General features: G+C 33.9%; 1 protein-coding gene across 1 annotated transcript; it reads left to right on the forward strand.

Moving 5' to 3' along the window:
• The first annotated feature begins 375 nt into the window (after positions 1-375).
• Positions 376-17,109, forward strand: LOC128995257 (clavesin-2-like). The gene is made up of 9 exons (XM_054420213.1): positions 376-425; positions 6,824-6,980; positions 7,818-7,977; positions 9,022-9,083; positions 9,709-9,902; positions 12,246-12,362; positions 12,983-13,076; positions 15,459-15,552; positions 15,945-17,109. Exons 2-9 carry the CDS (start codon positions 6,824-6,826, stop codon positions 16,033-16,035), a joined length of 969 nt encoding a protein of 322 aa, XP_054276188.1. The 5' UTR covers positions 376-425; the 3' UTR covers positions 16,036-17,109.
• Positions 17,110-17,295: the final 186 nt, after the last annotated feature.

Raw genomic sequence — 17,295 nt, forward strand, 5'->3', positions numbered from 1 at the left:
ATTTTATTTGCTTGTAGCTATGATAATATTACGTATAGGCTTGATAATACTACGTATAGGCTTGATAATATTACGTATAGGAAAAACTATATACATTTTCAAACCATAAATACTAATAGGTAATCAATGAATTTCCTCTTATACATTTACAAAATTCCTTACAATATATAACATTGCAACAATGAAATCAAACTCTTAACTCCCTTCACACACATTTTTTTACTGTTATTTGTTCACGCACGTCCGTAATGTGTCCGGAAAAGGAAAATAGTTTGACGTGAAAATCGTCATGATTTCGGCAGCAATGCCATAATGCGTTATGTGCCGAGGGGGATAAGAAAGAGGCGCTACCAGAACGGATCTCAGTCTGTCAGTCTGTCAGCGACTCTCACGTCAGCTGGACCAAGGACTTAGGCCACGACAATGTGAGTATATGGTACTTGGTATCAAACAACATACTATTTAGTTATGTTAGTTGTTTTTGTAAACTTGGTTGGTTCTGGACGCGTCGGGTAGGTTCATGAATAAAAAACAATCCTCTTCAGAATTGTAAAAACTGAATTTTAAAAGCAGATACTATTGTTAACTGTGGCTTATATGACATTAGAATACCAGACACTAATTTATTTAAACAGGAACATATTGTATATGGACTTGTTACAATTAGTTCAAGACGTACACTTTTTTATTCGTTTATAACTGTTGGATTCATTTTGTTTTTATAATTTTCCAGCTATTCCCATGCAAACATAGATAGTTTTTTAATTATTTAAATTTAAAAAATAAATAAACTAATAAAATACACGCCTTTTTTAGATTTATAATACTAAAAACAAACATATTGAAAAATAAAAACAATTAATTAATTATCGAGTACTGATAATAATGTCATGCACTTTTAAAACGTCTTAAGGCTATGTTTAATTTTATTGGTTAGTTTTAATCATAATCTTATATGAAAATATAAAGATATTTTCTCGTGATACACATACTGGTTTGTAAAACCAATTTCAATTTGCAATATTATTTGTTTTTACTTAATAATTTTCTAATTTTCAAATAATTGAATTAATTACTTTATAGAAACTATTATGTGAGGTAATGTTATTGTTGAATGATAACAACAGTGTTGAAGGTTAAAACGAGAATATTGAAATTTACGCAAAAATATTCATAAAAAAATGCAAATATTTCATTCATTAACTAATCATAATCCTATCTCTTGTTTGCGCCGCATTTAAAGGTATTTAAAGAGCAAATATCTGAAGTCTGAAATTTATGTACAGTAACTTATAACAGTAATTTATTAACAGTAATTTATATTACTGTTTATTTTGTTTGGGCCTTACAAGGCAGAAAAATACTACACGATATATGTCAGCATAATCACTAACAAGACTACAAGATCGCGCCACTCATCCTACACCTATCTCCATCCATACTTGGCTTAAAATACCTACATTTGTATGGTCACCATTTGAATGACAAGTGTTAAAGTATGGTACGATTTATGATGAAGGGCTCCTTTGCTGACTGAAAAATTACAATTTATACATGTTGTTGGTTTGATTATGTGTTATTTTAATCTGGAAGAAGGTTTTGGAATTTCCTTCTTTATTTTTATTCGATTTTCATGTTTATTGTTATACAAATACAATTATAGTTTGTCCCTACCATTTCACTACGTTTAAATTGAGAATCCATTGAGATTTCCGTTTCCACCACTGGACCAATAAAGTTGTAATTTCGTACATATATCGAGAGATGTCACAGGCATTTGAATAGATATTTTTACCTAGGCTTTAAAACAGATGTAGAAAGTTCTGAAGGGTGTCTTTTGCAATTAGGCTAAAGATTAAAAGGTATCCGTACCAACTAAAAAATGACTGTAATGCTTACATTTACTTTGTTTACGATGATTGGTTTCAACATTTTTAAAACGTTTTTATTAGCTCGCTTTCTTGTACGGTACAAATTTTGCAATCAATTTTAAACTAACTTCCCGATGAGCTCTAGACTTGAAACTTACAACATAGCTCACAAATGGATGACATTGCAATACTATATCATTTTATTTTCATATTTTCCTTGTGCTAAACCCCATGGTCTTCCACATTTTCCATGTTTACATTTGAAAGCATGTAAATATTTGAATTAAAGTCAGCAATAAATACTTAAATTTGACAGTTCGAAGAGCAAGTTAAGAGATACAGGTTCTGCTTCCGAGATATTCTAAAATATAAAACAAGCATTTCTAAGTAAAGATAAAACATCTTATTACAGATAATAAGGTTTTTGTTATGTATTAACAGGCCATATACAATAGATTTAACATATTTACACATTCAAGACTAAAAAGTATAAAATAATTTATAAATATGTGGAGAGAATAAATACTTGTAAGATTTAAAACGAAAAACTTGGGGCACATTACATCATTGTTTCATTGTTGTTGTTTGGTATAAGATTATTCATTTATTTCAAACAATGAACTTATACAAACTTTATAAGTGAACTATACACATGAAAAGTCATCTATTAAGGGATGTTTAATTTATGTTGTTAAATATTTAAGTGTGAATATCTGTTTTTATAAAATTAAGGTCTGCTGTTGTCTATTGATTGTTATTTAATGCAAATACTGTAATGATTTAATTTTTAACATTTAAAGTTTTCTGTTGAATTTAGATCAATTTAGTATGATGTTAAATAAAACAATAATTATCTTTCGTTACATTAGGTCAAATTTAAACTTGCTATAAAAAATATACCCACAGTCCACAGTTTTTAATATATTTTATTTTTAACATATGATTTAAAAATAAGAAGCCTATATAAATATATCTATATTTTCGTCTTTTTAGTTTTAGTTTTTTTTTTTTACTTGAATAGTAAACTGATGGTTTTATATCTTTAAAAGATGGTTAATTAAACCTTTGTTAACTTGACTTACCGTCTATTAAACTCTAGGCTGATTCTATAATTAATTTGAGTAGTATTTTTTTCATAGTTCATTTCATTTTTATTCTATCACAAAAATTTATAAAACTGGAATGGTTAAAAATTTAAAATTATTTATTTTATTCAATACTTTGCAGATCGATTTTTTATCTAAAAATGGTTTTACAGCTAAAATCAACGAAATTAAAATTGAATTTTTGCGGCACCTCAAGGTATTATTTTGCTAATTTTATATATTTTTCAAACGAATATTTGTCTACCCAGTCAATTCCCTATTGCAAACCCCACATGGTGGCCCGAACTGTTTCATGCAATTCGAGGTAGATTTTGCAATTTAGCAATCATCATAAACCAACATAAACATTCTCCTGAAATGGGAATTGTGCAACGGATGGTATTGCCATTGGAAAGATTAGGTCGGCTGAAGGTTGTGAGTGGCGATTGTAGAAATTGTGATCTGTTTTGGTATTTGAAAATAAATAATCAACACTACGTATACAATTGGTATAATTCGATATTCTAAACTGTTATAAACCAACAGTTCAACAATGTAAATTGTAGTTGGTTATGACATAATTTAACCATAGACAAAAAGAATCAAATATAGACTGTCAGCCGTGCTGCGGTTACCATGGCTACCATAGGTTCTGGCGCACAACGCTGATAGCGCCGTGTAGATACGTAGCGCGTACGCCGTAACTACATGACGCTCCCAGCTGTGTACGCCAGAACCTATGGTAATTGCAGCACAGCTGACGTTTTTGATTTCTTTTTGTCTATGATTTAACTTAAGAATACAATAGTTTGATTAACCTTTATTTTCGATCACTTTAAATTCAGTTATTTCACTTGAAATTACAGGTTTTGCTGTGACTAAGGTAAACTATTGTTTGCGTTTCAAAATTCTGGTATAAACAACGAGATTATGATAGTTCAAATAGATGTTTTTTTATTATATTGTTATTGTTATTGTTTGTTTGTTTTTGTTAAAACAAGCGAAATCTTCTGAGGGACGATGTCATATGTTAGGCCAAAAATAGGTTTTTAATTGTTATACCGTTATTGTTTGTTTATGGTCATGTTGGCATGATTCAAGTGTTTGAAATAGAGTATGGTTCTTTAGCAAGAAGTTTTATGGTTTCATTTAATTAGTAATTAGCCTGTGATAAGATGTAATTGAAATCTCAAACCTCTTTAAGCTTAGGCCTAAATAAATCCAAAACATGTTCACAAATTGAGAATGGAGCACCTCCGCTGACATTCTCTATGAATCACTTGATGAATTGTATTTTAAAGCGGAAGCAATTAAGTCATACACTAATATGTTCTACAAACAATTTAATTATTCGCCTAATCGTCAAGAAACTGTTTACAAAATTGTCTAGGTCCATTTGAAGGTCGAAAGTAGAGTAAGGTCGTCACCTTAAGCTTAATCACCTGAATTAATATTGTTGTTAAAGCAAACTAGAGACTGAAGTAGCATATACTTCCGATATCGAATAGATTGCTGGAGCGTAAGTACCTAAGTTATTATTTTTAATCAAATTAGTTAAATCTTTAATTAAATTGTTCATGTTAATGTTTTTTTTTAAATGGTCCAATCTCGTTTCAGAAAATATGCCATGTAGCCTAATAATTTTTTCCAATTAAATGTTGAAAGTACTCTGTAGCTGGAACCCCTCAACCGTATTTTTCCTCAATTGCTTGGTAAAAAGTATATCCACCAAGAAAATTTTGTTATCTTCATATAGTTTTAAAATATTATCATACAAGTTTTCGTTCAAGATCTTAAAATAATGTCAACTCTATCGATTAACCTAGAACGAATGGTGTACTCCAAACCTCTAAGTCACAATAACACAAAGGAAATAGTTAAATTTCCATTGGTAATTTTTGGGATTCGAACCTTTGTTAGTCCCTAGACAGAACACCCGCTGTATAACGACTAGACGACCTAATTATAGACCCGTGCATAATTAGACCAAGCTAATGGTGGTCTGTGAAGGGCTTTGACGAGGGACTTTTTATCCAATGACGTCTTGCAACTATGACGTAATGAGATTATACATGTGGTTGGAATGGACTGAGATCTGGGATAATTGAGTCTATGATTGAGACATTTAAACGCATTCACTGTGCGCAGCTCCAGTGACCAATGGGGGGGGGTCACATGTATGAGTCAGCAGTGTGCGGCGTTGTTCCGAAATGTGTTACTCCGAAAAGCACTTCGAAATTATGCGCATACAATCCAATGATTCGGGGGAGCGAGCTGGTGTAGTAGTGGTTGCGGGACTTCAGTCCCTGAGGTCCCGGGTTCGATCCCCACCAAGTCACCAATGGATTTTATCTAAGTGATGATGCCTCAACCCCTAGGTCTAGCCTGAAGTAATATGAAAAACAATCCCAGGCTCGTGCATAGCTTCCTAGGAAAAAAATCCAATGATTCGAAAATCTATTTCGTAGTTATCCCTTTTGAAACGGTTTGTGGATATGCGGGACTAGGGTATTGAAATTAAATGGTGACCGAGCTTTGGTTGAGGTATATTTATTTTACCGTTGATTCCAGACTCTTTTAAATATCTACGTCTACAGAATACAAAAAAAATTTTAATTAATAATGAAAAAATCGTCAAAATTCTAAAACACATATTTCACTTTTTCACAAAAAAACTCCATTCGTAGGCCTATTTTGTTTTTCTACGCTTGTACACATTATTTAACACATAAATAAATACGCGGAAGACATCTACGTAAAGCGCTTACAGACATAAACACATTTTAAATCGTATTCATCCGATCAACAGGTATGTTTATTGAAGAATATTTAATCTTAACAGGTAATCTACGTTGATGAATAGATCAATCAACCTCTATACTCTGATCAAACATTGCAAATAGGAAGTGTGTATCAAGTGCCGTTGGCAGCCTCTATTGTGCGTGTTGCGCAATGGTTGCTCAGTTGCGTCACTGATGGTTCGGTTTAGGAGACTGCTTGCTCATAGTCGTAAAGTGGCGCAAGCAAGATGTAGTGCGAGCGTATAGCAAGTCACGGTGCATGTAGCCAGAAGTAGATAACATTAGATAGAAATGGATAAAAATCACCATGGACATTGTTGGTGTCGTCTGATCCTATGGGAATTCTAGGATAGTGTTGAATAAATTACCACATGTTTTATACTGGAGTGGTGGAGGGAAAGGATCTCTAATTATAGTTATCCTATAAAATCCTATTAACCTTTTTGCGAATCTCCCCATAGGAAAGTAGTTCTATACCGTAGGTGGGCACGGTAGGAACTAGACCCGGGACCTATAAATTGTTTATGTCCCCATAGGCCAAACACACTATTCGTTCAAATACCTTTTTATGGTTGAATAAATTTGGCAAAGTAATTTATTTTATCCTATAATATTAACCTTTGGTAAAAACACGCCCTTTTTACCCAGGCAAACAAGTCGTTATATGTAATGCTATTTAAATGTGGGAAAATATGTCTTGTCTATTGAAATATTATGGTTAAATCCAAAAATAGACAGACAATTCGCTTAGTCTGCAGGTCTGTCTCGGCGGGAATTTCGTTTCTTAATTGTAGGTCTACATTCAGCTTAAAGTGGGAATTGCTAAGTGACAGCATAGGTAAACCCGATTGGTGAGACAGAATTTGGGCGAAGTTCTGCAGGAGGCGGTGATATCTGACTAATAAGTAAAAAAAAACTATGGACATTATAGATTAAAATTTTTATATCAACAATATATTTGATTTTTGTATTTAAATCTTTGCTACATAATTGAAGACGAATATTTTGCACATCCACTTTCCTCACGAAGACAATTAATTGTACAACACTTTGTTTTGTTTTGCAGATGGTCAAGGAAGCTGAGTACTCGTGTCCTCTCAGCAAGGATACCAAGGATCTCGCAGCCAAGGAGCTGAGAGAGGACGAGGCGACGAGAGACAATGCTTTGCAGCACATGAAGAAGTGGGTCCAGGACAACCCAAAGATTGAGTACTGCAGAACAGGTAACTGAGACTATTCTACCATAAAATCGTGTTATTTTAGCTTTCGAGTTCTCAGATAAGGGGGGGGGGGGGGTTTCTGTTGATCGACAACCTATTCGAGCTTTCAGAAGAAGGTCTGATCAGTATTCTCATTTCTTATCACCATAGTTCTCAGAATCAATAGTATTCCTTTTATCTACTACTGTGGTTCTATTTTTCATGACAGTTTCTAACCCGTATTCTGTTTTCTTATCAGCATAGTTCGAGTCCTTATAAGAGGTTCTGATCAGTATTCTGATCATCTACACCATATTTTCAGTTCTTAGATGCAAAATTGTGATCGGGTGTTGCGTGAACGTTGGTGATAATTTCCTTCTCTTCATGTTTGGCGAGTGAAGAATGAACTAAAGTGATCCGAGTAACTTTGTTATCGACTAAGACTTTTATCCCAACCCATTTGAAAGCCGTATACATAACAAAATGTTATTAGATTATGGTATGTTGGGTTCAGTTTCGAACAATTTAATACCCAACCTAAAGTCTGTATGATGAAACCTGTCTCCTGACCCTTCGTTTACCTGGGACTGACGACTGGGTCAGAAGACAGGTTCCACCATTCAGACTATCATATTTATAATATAGTCAAATCTGCGACATGTTGATTGGAAGGCGAGCTTGTTGTTTCGTGATATTCCAGTCCAGGAAGCCGAAACTCCACTGTTCTAGGACCATTGTAACCACTCAAATTCGCTATGCTGTATCCCAATACCAGATAGAAACAGCAATGTTAGTAATACTCGTTCAATCAATATTATCTTACCTATACTCTTCACATCTTGACACTTCTTGACGTTGCAGATCCCTGTTATCTACTGAGGTTCTTGAGAGCAAAGAAGTTCAGCTTGCCCATGGCTCAAGAGGCTATGGAGAGATACCTTCTACTCAGGCAAACCTATGACTTCGCCTTCCAAAACATGGACTGTCTACTGCCAAACATGGAAACACTCTTCAGTTTAGGGTTGGTATCCCAATGCTTTTAATATACATCAAAACTGCAATTTTTTAAATTAAAATAATATTTTGACTGAACAACTAATTGTAGTGAAATTTTTATGAAGGATTACCAAAGAGCTTCATCAGCAATATACGTTTTATGAATGAATTCGGATGGACTTCCGTATCTTTTGGCCCAAACAACCGAATGAAAATATCAATAGATATATCGATTATTCGATATATCGTTTGGTTAGTTAGGCAATGTTAACCTAACCTAATTAACCAAACGATATATCGAATGAAACAATCGAACAATCGATATTTTCATTCGGTTGTTTGTGCCAACAGATACGGAAGTCTACCCATGAATGCCTCGAAGTAATATGCAATGAGAATTAGCACAATATTAAGAAATCTTTGAACGGCTGCCATTTTCGACTCAGTTGTTCTTTTAAGGTCAAATTTGCGGAATTATATTTTACCAAGAAAGACCTTTAACTTCATTGGCTTACGTTTAAGATTGTCTTCTGTCAATTAAAGGGCCGTCTCCCACTTACGGTAGCACATACGTAACAGTTTTAAAAGAGTAGTATGTTTTAAACATACGTATTTTTTAAAATATTATGACCAGTAACTTCGTTCCAAGCTTGGTAGCTCTATCCTGATTATGTTTTCCAAATATTTAACTGTCCCGGTACTTTTTCCTAACCGACCAACTTGGTGTTTTTTTAAGTACGCTGCGAGGCTGTGAGTGGAATAAATTATGATCGACTTTGCTGAATTTCGTAGGGTATTAAAATATAATGCATATGGACACTTTTACTGCAATTTCTGGCAAAAGTAAATTACTTTCGCAAAAGTTAGTTTGAGACCGTAAAGTTTAAGTTTAAAGCCTGGCAAAGTTCTATTATGCACGTGTTCTCAAAAAGAACAAGAATTGGTCAAGACATTGATTTAATTTTGAAATTAATTAAACCCATGCGAATATTATGTAAAGTATACAAAAAATACAAAATGAAGATAGAGATCAAATTACTCTTTTCTAAGTCAAATAATCGTGTTACAGCTACATATTTGCAGCCCCTGGAAGAGACAAGTTAGGACGTCGCTGGATCATTGCTAGACCAGGTAAAATAAAATAATAATACTAAGGACAAAAAATGTATATTGCTTTTTCCTGCATCCTAAGGTATCGCTTGAGTTAAATTTTACTTTTTTACATTTCAAACTTAAATAACAACCAGCGATCCACAACACCGACCTACAATTCATTGGTTGCTTAGCTAAATAGTTACTTGTGTAAACTAGTGTTGAATTCATTTTGCATTTAGTTTTTCCTACAGTTGCTATCTAGCATAAATAATTAGTCTTCCAAACACTATACAACACGTTTTTATGTTTTTTTATAGTCAATGGTTAAACCCAAGCGTGTTGGGAAATGGGAAACCAGCTGATGGAGTAGTATCTTTAAGTGTTGCCAACTTATTTTCAAGCGTACACGTATTACGTGCCTAAGGCACACTGTTTTGTGTTGTTTGGTTGGAATACAGAAGTGTGACAAAAAATAAGTGCGGCAAAAGTAAAGTGCAGCAATTAGCTACTCGGCGTGCTATCGGTGCAAATATGCCCACTTTGTCAGGTAACTGTAGGAAAATGTTTTACATACATCTGAAAATGTTTTACATCTGACATAAGAATACAAATTTAGTTAGGCCTACAATAAAAGTCTCAATAACCTCCACACCTTCTGCAGGTGTTTTTGACCCACACAAGTTCACCAACGCGGACATGTGTCGTATCCACGGCATCACGTACGAGGCGTTGATGGAAGATGAGGAATCGCAGGTCCGAGGGTTCGTACACTTCGCTGACGGAGCTGGAGTCACATTTCCCCATCTGACGCTGTTCACACCAAAGGAGGCAGTGCGCATCGTGAAAAACGGAGAAGTATGTCTGAATTCTGTCTTTCTTGTTTACCCAGGGCAAAACATTGCAAAAAGAAATCGTTTGTAATAGCAGTTCCAAGAACTTGAATTATTGTATTAGGTTTGCCTTTTTTTGTTGCCTGAGTTGTTTCTATTAGGAAGTCATCTTCAGGTTTTCACTAAAACTATAATACTGCATTTACAAACATATTTACACACGCACGGTCATATTGTGGGGTCGCCGGAATTTTACCCCCTGGGCAAAGCTGACGTCACTATGACGTAGTAACCTGAGTGGCCAAAAGTTTGTTCGCGGCCGGAATTTTACCCCCGCGGATTTCGAAGTCTAATGAAAATAGTCAGAGCGTGATCAATTCAATTAGCGATAAAAACCGGAATTTTACCTTCTGTCCATATAACTAGTGTTTAGACAACTGAAATGTACGGGCCGGATTTTTACCCCCCGGATTTTTACCCCCCGGAATTTTACCCCCGGAATTTTACCCCTTGGCCGATTTTAGAAATTGAATGATTGGTTTTCTTATTTCTGTTTTTAATTAATTGTAAACATTTCATTATTTAGTGGCCTATCTTTATTTATTTATTTTGTAATCTCAACTAAGTCAAACGAATTCGCTGTTTAATTTTGATGTTCGGGATTTGCCTTTGGGGCAAACTGTTGGTTAATAAGTATGTAAATAAGTAATAGGCCATGTTAATATGTATGAAAAACAATGTATTTAGTTTCAGTTGTACAACAACCTTTTTGTTTCTTCAGGCACAAACCATGTGCTATTTATAGTTTGTAATGATAAAGATAACCTATATTAAGAAAGGCTACTTAATAATAAAATGTTTACTATTAAATTAAAACAGAATGAAGATAATTAATCATTCTCACTAATTGTTATATCTAGCCAGGGGATAAAATTCCGGGGGTAAAATTCCGGGGGGTAAAATTCCGGGGGTAAAATTCCGGGGGTAAAAATCCGGGGTAAAATTCCGGGGGGTAAAAATCCGGGCCGTACACTCTAGGTTTTTATAATTTGATGTGTTCTGATTAAATTCACAACCGTGAAAATATATGTTTAATTCCGCGTTTAATCCATCGAGCTGATGTCGCGAAACTCAAAAGTTCGCGGCCGGAATTTTACCCCCTGGTTTGTGACGTCACGTTTGCCCAGGGGGTAAAATTCCAGGGGGATAAAAATCCGCTACCCCACCATGTGATGTCAGAAGACCAGAAGACTCCTGAAGATGCCACACAGGCGAAATGCATGGATGGCTGAAGAGGACAAAGTCCTAAAACAGCCTCAGTCTAGTAGGGTTTCAGCCATCGAAGTACATATGTGTTATATACTTCGATGGTTTCAGCTCACTGGACTGAAATCATGACGAACGCATGCATGGCGATATAAAGATCTTACCTACAAAAACTCTGGCAACAAAAACGGTAAACCTAGCATAAAAAACTTTGGATAGTCACATTCGTTAACAACGAAACTGGTTTGACTTTGGGATTCCAGGGCTCTAGAAGTAAGAAAGGTTTAACATTAATGTGGGTAAAGAGTACTCATGATGTTCTTGGTCAGGAATTCTTTTGATATTTTGTATTTTAATTTTGAGTAGGCCTATTATTTCCGCATTACTACACAAGAGGTTGAGCTATCTTTTTATGTTTAAGTAATCCTCAAGTCGTCAATTTAGCTACCAGTTCAACGTCTATGACGTTGTGTCTATGAGCTGGCAGACGTCAAAACCGCCACTCATAGGAGGTTGTTATGAGTCTTAACACATACAGTTACACACAAACATAATCACTAACACGTGACTGGATATGTTATAGGTTTTTTTAAGACACATAACGACCTCTTAAAAGTTCTACTCTTAAATGCACAAAATAATTTGCACCCCTGTAGTGCAAACGGTGAACTTTAGTTATTTATCTATGAATCTACTACTCTGCTATTTAAAACGTTATCTAGATTTAATGACACTGGTTTTATTCTTGAAAATCCAGTGGATTAATAGTGTTTATTATCTTAGAAGTCCTGTTTCTTTTATTTTTTGTATCATTAAAAAGCTATTAACAAAACCCTCTGAAATATGAAAATACAAAGGTACAAAGGGTCTCTTAAATTTAATGATGTCAGGTATTCAGGAAAACGTTAATGGAAAAAGGGTACTAATTCGCAAAAACCCTGTAATAATACTTAATAAACGTTAAATTAATTTATAATTTATGTTCTAAACGGGTACTTTAAGATTTGCTTAATGTATTAAATGGAAACCTAAATATTATCTCGTATGCACTAAGAATGCTACAAGAAAAGCATTCCTAGTTACTGTATGCAAACTTTTTCAGAGAACATTGCCAATGAGACACAAAGAAGTTTACGGAATCAACGTCCACCCTTCAGTTAAATACGCTCTCGACTGGGGTATGGGGCTTATTACTGAGAAGATTAAAAAACGTGTTAAGGTGAGTTACAACCATAGACAAATAGAATAAATATAGACCGACCGCGTCAGCTGTGCTGCGGTTAGCATAAAACTGGCGTCCACCGCTAGGTTTGCCGTGTAGTAATGGCGCACACCGCTGCAGCTCTGCTGGTCACATTCGGCTCCTGCGCTCCTCACCTGCAGCGGTGTGCACTCCTAGTGGTGGGTGCCGGAACCTTCCTTTGACAGTCTATATTTTATTCTGTTTGTCTATGGTTACAACATAGACGGATAGATTTGTCTTTTTCTACAACGATTTACATTACGTATTGTAAAAGTGAATATGAGATTGTTTGTTCTAATTGCTAAAGTCTTGATTTTTCAGCAAAATATTAATTTAAAAACGCCATAAAAGGGTTATTTGTATACACCTACTAGAGTTTTCAGTTAAAATCAAAACTAGATGCAAGTGTCGAGCTGGTTTATATGTGACATTTGTATTCTTTACTAGCAGAGTACCCGTCCTTCGTACGGAGTTGGCATAAAATGTTCTGAATTAGTGTACAATCAAAAGTTTTATACCATAAAAATGTCTTATGAAAATTTCAAGAATACTCCTTCTGAAGGTAATAATAATCAAAACATGTTGTTCGTTTTCAGATCTTTACAAATCTGGAGGAAGCAAAGAAAAATATGGACACTTCAATGCTTCCCAAAGAATATGGAGGCTCAATGCCAATGGAGGAAATGATAGGTAAGTTATTTTGGGGAAATATTTTGAGATGAGTATGACGTAATATTTGGAATGTATTGATTTACTATATCAATTGGTTTCGATCAATAAGTACTTGAGCTCAACTCAAGTGTAAAAATAAAACCAGTTAATGGTCTTAAAAAAAATACTTGCAAGAAATATAAATGCAATAATCTTGAAGATTTTAAATCATTTGTCCTACAGTTACTTGACAAAGTGGACTTTCTTGCACTGATAATAGCACGAAAAGTAGCTGATTTCTGTTTTTACTTACTTTCCCGCACTCATTTAACTTTGTCCCACGCCATTTACTTTCCCGCACTCCAGTGTTTCAACCAAAAAAAATAATAATATACTTGTATTGAGCACGTAATAGGGTATGCTTGAAAACAAGTTGGCAACTCTGCTTAATCGATCAGCTGGTGCAGTGTATATTTGTCATTCCATTTGGCCATTGATAACCGACTTAACCTATTGTTGTGAGTTTCCACAATTTTGTTTAGGTTTTGATTTTTTTAGACTAATTCAGGCTTGAATTTGTTAATTTGAGGAACTGTATAGTACAATCGATGTATAATACTCTACATTCTAGTTATTATACATCGATGTATAGTACAAGCTAACCAGGATATACATACAATTACCCATTTATGCTTTTTAGTATCTAAAGGAAAATGTAATGTATAACATGCCCCTACATATATTGTTATACAAATGCAGGTGGCAATTAAGTCTTAGGAAGACTTTATAACTTTAAAACGAAAAGAGATATCACAATATTAAATTTGTTTCATCATTACTGGTAATATTAAGTTACTTTTTTGTGTACATGGTGATCAGACGTCACCTATGGGGGACGGCCTAAGATGAAAGAAAATCTTAATACCGCCGCAGCAAACCTGCAGACTTAGCGAATTTCCATTTGCTTGATTGGATTTAAACTAAAATGACTCCTTAAAAATATCACATTTATTCCCTATTTAAACAGAATTAGTTTAATGAGTACTTGGGTTTGCTGCAACAGGGAGGGTAAAAAAGTTTTTTTTTATGTAAAATGTTAAAAGGTACTGTGGATTAGTAAGAAATTAATGTATTTCCCAAATTTGATGAAAATATGTTCACAAGCAAACTACAACAGTTGACTTATTCTCCATAAGAATAACATGGGAATTTTAAAATTACAACTTTTTTGAATTTTCTCCATAGCAATTAGGTGCATAATAACGCTTCAATATACAAAATTATTTGTTTTTTTAAGCTCTACAAAATGGTTTAAAAAGAAATTATGAAATTTTGTGTTTTTAGGGTCAAAAATAGGAAAAACCTATTTTTACCCCATAAAACCCCCCATAAACCCGGGTTCCCATAGTCCGATCATGCTGGTTTGCGAACTCATTCAAGTTTATCTCGCCTTACACATTCAAACCAAATTGTATCAAAATCGGACAAAAATTACTCAAGTTATCGTGCGGATGGACACACATATATATATAATGTAAATGAATGCTGTCAAATGTTGAATGCATAATGTTGTATAAACCCTCTAACTACTAAACAAACTTTTCTGTCTATTCAAATATAGTAAAGATGTGGAATGTTGTTGTAGCCCATCAACTGCTGAATATAATTGTGCTGTAAATTTGGCAAAATGTTGAATATTGAATGTTGAGGAGACGTTGTGACAGGGTAGGTTGCGCCACTCTAGGCGCCCACCGGGTGTCCATGGGCAAGGGGTTGCGGTTGTGGAAAATGTCAGTGAAGAAACTTATCTATATATAGATATATAAAAATTTAAGCGAATGGTGTTTTTGGCCTCTGGGGACATCAAAATGAAAAAGTAAATCGGTCCCGGGCCTAGGTCTTACCATGAGACCTACGGTAATAGCTACTTCCCTATAGGGAAATTCGCTAAAAGGAAGCAATGGAAACGCACATCAAATTAAAGACCTTTATTAGTAGAATACAATGCCGCAAATTTAAACTCAAAAATACACTCCAGTAAAAAATGGCAGCAAGGATTTAAAATGGCATATTCAACAAATTTTTTAACAGCTGCCATTTTTTATTGTCCGATTGAGTACAGGATGTAGCATTGTTTTTAGTTCAACAATACCTTTAATTTTATGTACATATCAACCTATGCTTACCTTTAAGATTTTCAATCCGTCCCCCATAAGTGACATTCGATCACCATGTACACAAACATGTAGCTTACCTACCAGTAATGATTCGCAAAATAATGTTGTAGCATCTCTTTTCGTTTTTAAGTTATAAAGTCGTCCTAATACTTAATTGTCACCCTGTATGTATAACAATTTTGCGCACTCGTTACAAAATAAGTATTTTTTAAAGGTATGCAATCTATTTCTGAATCTTTTACAGCTCTGTGGAAAGAAGAACTTTTAGCATCTCGAGATCGCATTTTGGGCCATGATAAGATGAAAGTTCGATTAGAACTTTTCAGTGAAGGAGCGAGGTAAGATGTGATAATTATTATAAATTATGATCGATGGTACTGTCTTTTTCAATAAATCTTGACGAAAATATTTTTTAGCGATGTACTAGATAAAACAATTACTTCAATTCTATCCTTGTCATAAAATTTGAACTCACTCTAAATAATTCACATTTTTTATACTAGAAAATATTTGTACATACACCCTACGTAGAGTTCATGCCTGCTACGATTCTACAAGATTACAATTCCAAAAATTATGAAAACATGCAGAAACCCCTGTAAATAAATGTGAACAGAAGTTTGTACTTCATAATAATTAAACTCAAGTACCATCTTTTGGCTAATCTGGAAGTTTTAAAAACTTAAATTTTTTTAATTGTATTAAAGTTTGTAATATTTTATTTGGGCAGGGCTGGAGCAGTATCGGCTCTCCGTAACAACAGTTGTGGACCTCAAAGTGATATCTTGGCTGGAAGCTTCCGTAAACTACAAGTGGACTAACGATATCAACTCAGCGCCTTGTTCTTCTGTAGATAACATGTATAGTTAACTGTATACCTTAAACTGTTAAGTAACTTGTGCTTTAAAAACAACTGTTCCTGTAGTTTGAAAGAAATGCGGACAATAAGTGTACATTTTAAAATTTTTTAAATTAGTTAAATATTATTCCTAAACAGAGTACTGATGAAAAATTAAATTGAAACTGAATTCTTATAAAATTGGGATACTCACGGAGTTTGTTTATTATGAAAAAGTATTTTTAAGACACACTTTTATCAACTTACTTTATTTTTAGTACCTGGGACCGAGCTTTGCTCGAGGAAAATCGTTAGTTTACTCTGAAAGCAGTCTTAGGATTGCAGATACATTAATCCATTCCCATAATTGATATCGTAAGATCTAACAAAAAAAACTATAAAACCACAATATGTTTGTGTAAAAAATATTGGTCTAAATACTACTCAAAAATAACTTAAGGCCTACACCTTGAAATTACTTTGTATTAATCCCTGAGCATATTTACAAAATACTACCTTATGAAAAAGTTAATTTAAATACTGAATATTTTGAATATTTTGTTTACAGTATTTTCAATTGGTATGTGTTCAATTTGAGGATTACTCAGAAGAGCATGCAAATAAAGGCGGGCTAATTTTTTAGATTCTTTCCGCTTTATATATGGTGTTTCCAAAAGTTGTATTTCAAATGTTAGAATTAGAATACTTTAATGTGATCCAAGGTTGCACAGTAGTATTAGAATTAATTGTTAGATTAGTCTTTTTTACTTTTGTACACAATACTTTAGTTTAGGAAAATGGATAGATGGGGGTGATGGATCGATTTGTCGTTGGTTTTGGAGTGTAGGGTTTTAGAAGAGATCAGTAGATTTAGAGAGTCTTCTGATGGAGCACTTTCTGTAGTTGGGCAAATGTTTGCAATTTATTAAAATAAACTGCTTACTTTTTTAATAACTTATTCCATGTACAAAACAACAAACAATGTGTATAAACATCAAATGATAACCAAAAAAACAGTTTTTTTTTTAAATTGAGTAGGTTTTTCTTTTTTTACACATTACTTACAACATGTTATGTTACATTAGACAATACATAATGTTACATTAGACTCACATAATCTTTAACTAGATTTAGAGTGACTCTTTGATTAAGGTCTAGCTGTTATGTTTTTGTTCTTTATTCTTTTATTACTAGTTGCAGTTTCGTTCGATTTTGAGCAACGGGTTACCTAGTAATTTTAGTT

This window comes from Macrosteles quadrilineatus, unplaced genomic scaffold, assembly GCF_028750875.1.
Source record: "Macrosteles quadrilineatus isolate MER2022 unplaced genomic scaffold, UCM_ALF_1.0 Scaffold_5__1_contigs__length_97177068, whole genome shotgun sequence".
Taxonomy (NCBI): domain Eukaryota; kingdom Metazoa; phylum Arthropoda; class Insecta; order Hemiptera; family Cicadellidae; genus Macrosteles; species Macrosteles quadrilineatus.

Excerpts from the sequence above, each read along its gene's own strand:
- LOC128995257 (XM_054420213.1), top strand. The coding sequence starts at position 6,824 with ATGGTCAAGGAAGCTGAGTACTCGTGTCCTCTCAGCAAGGATACCAAG. Across the intron at positions 6,981-7,817 it reads GATTGAGTACTGCAGAACAG|ATCCCTGTTATCTACTGAGG; the intron begins GTAACTGAGACT and ends TTGACGTTGCAG. Across the intron at positions 9,084-9,708 it reads CTGGATCATTGCTAGACCAG|GTGTTTTTGACCCACACAAG; the intron begins GTAAAATAAAAT and ends CACCTTCTGCAG.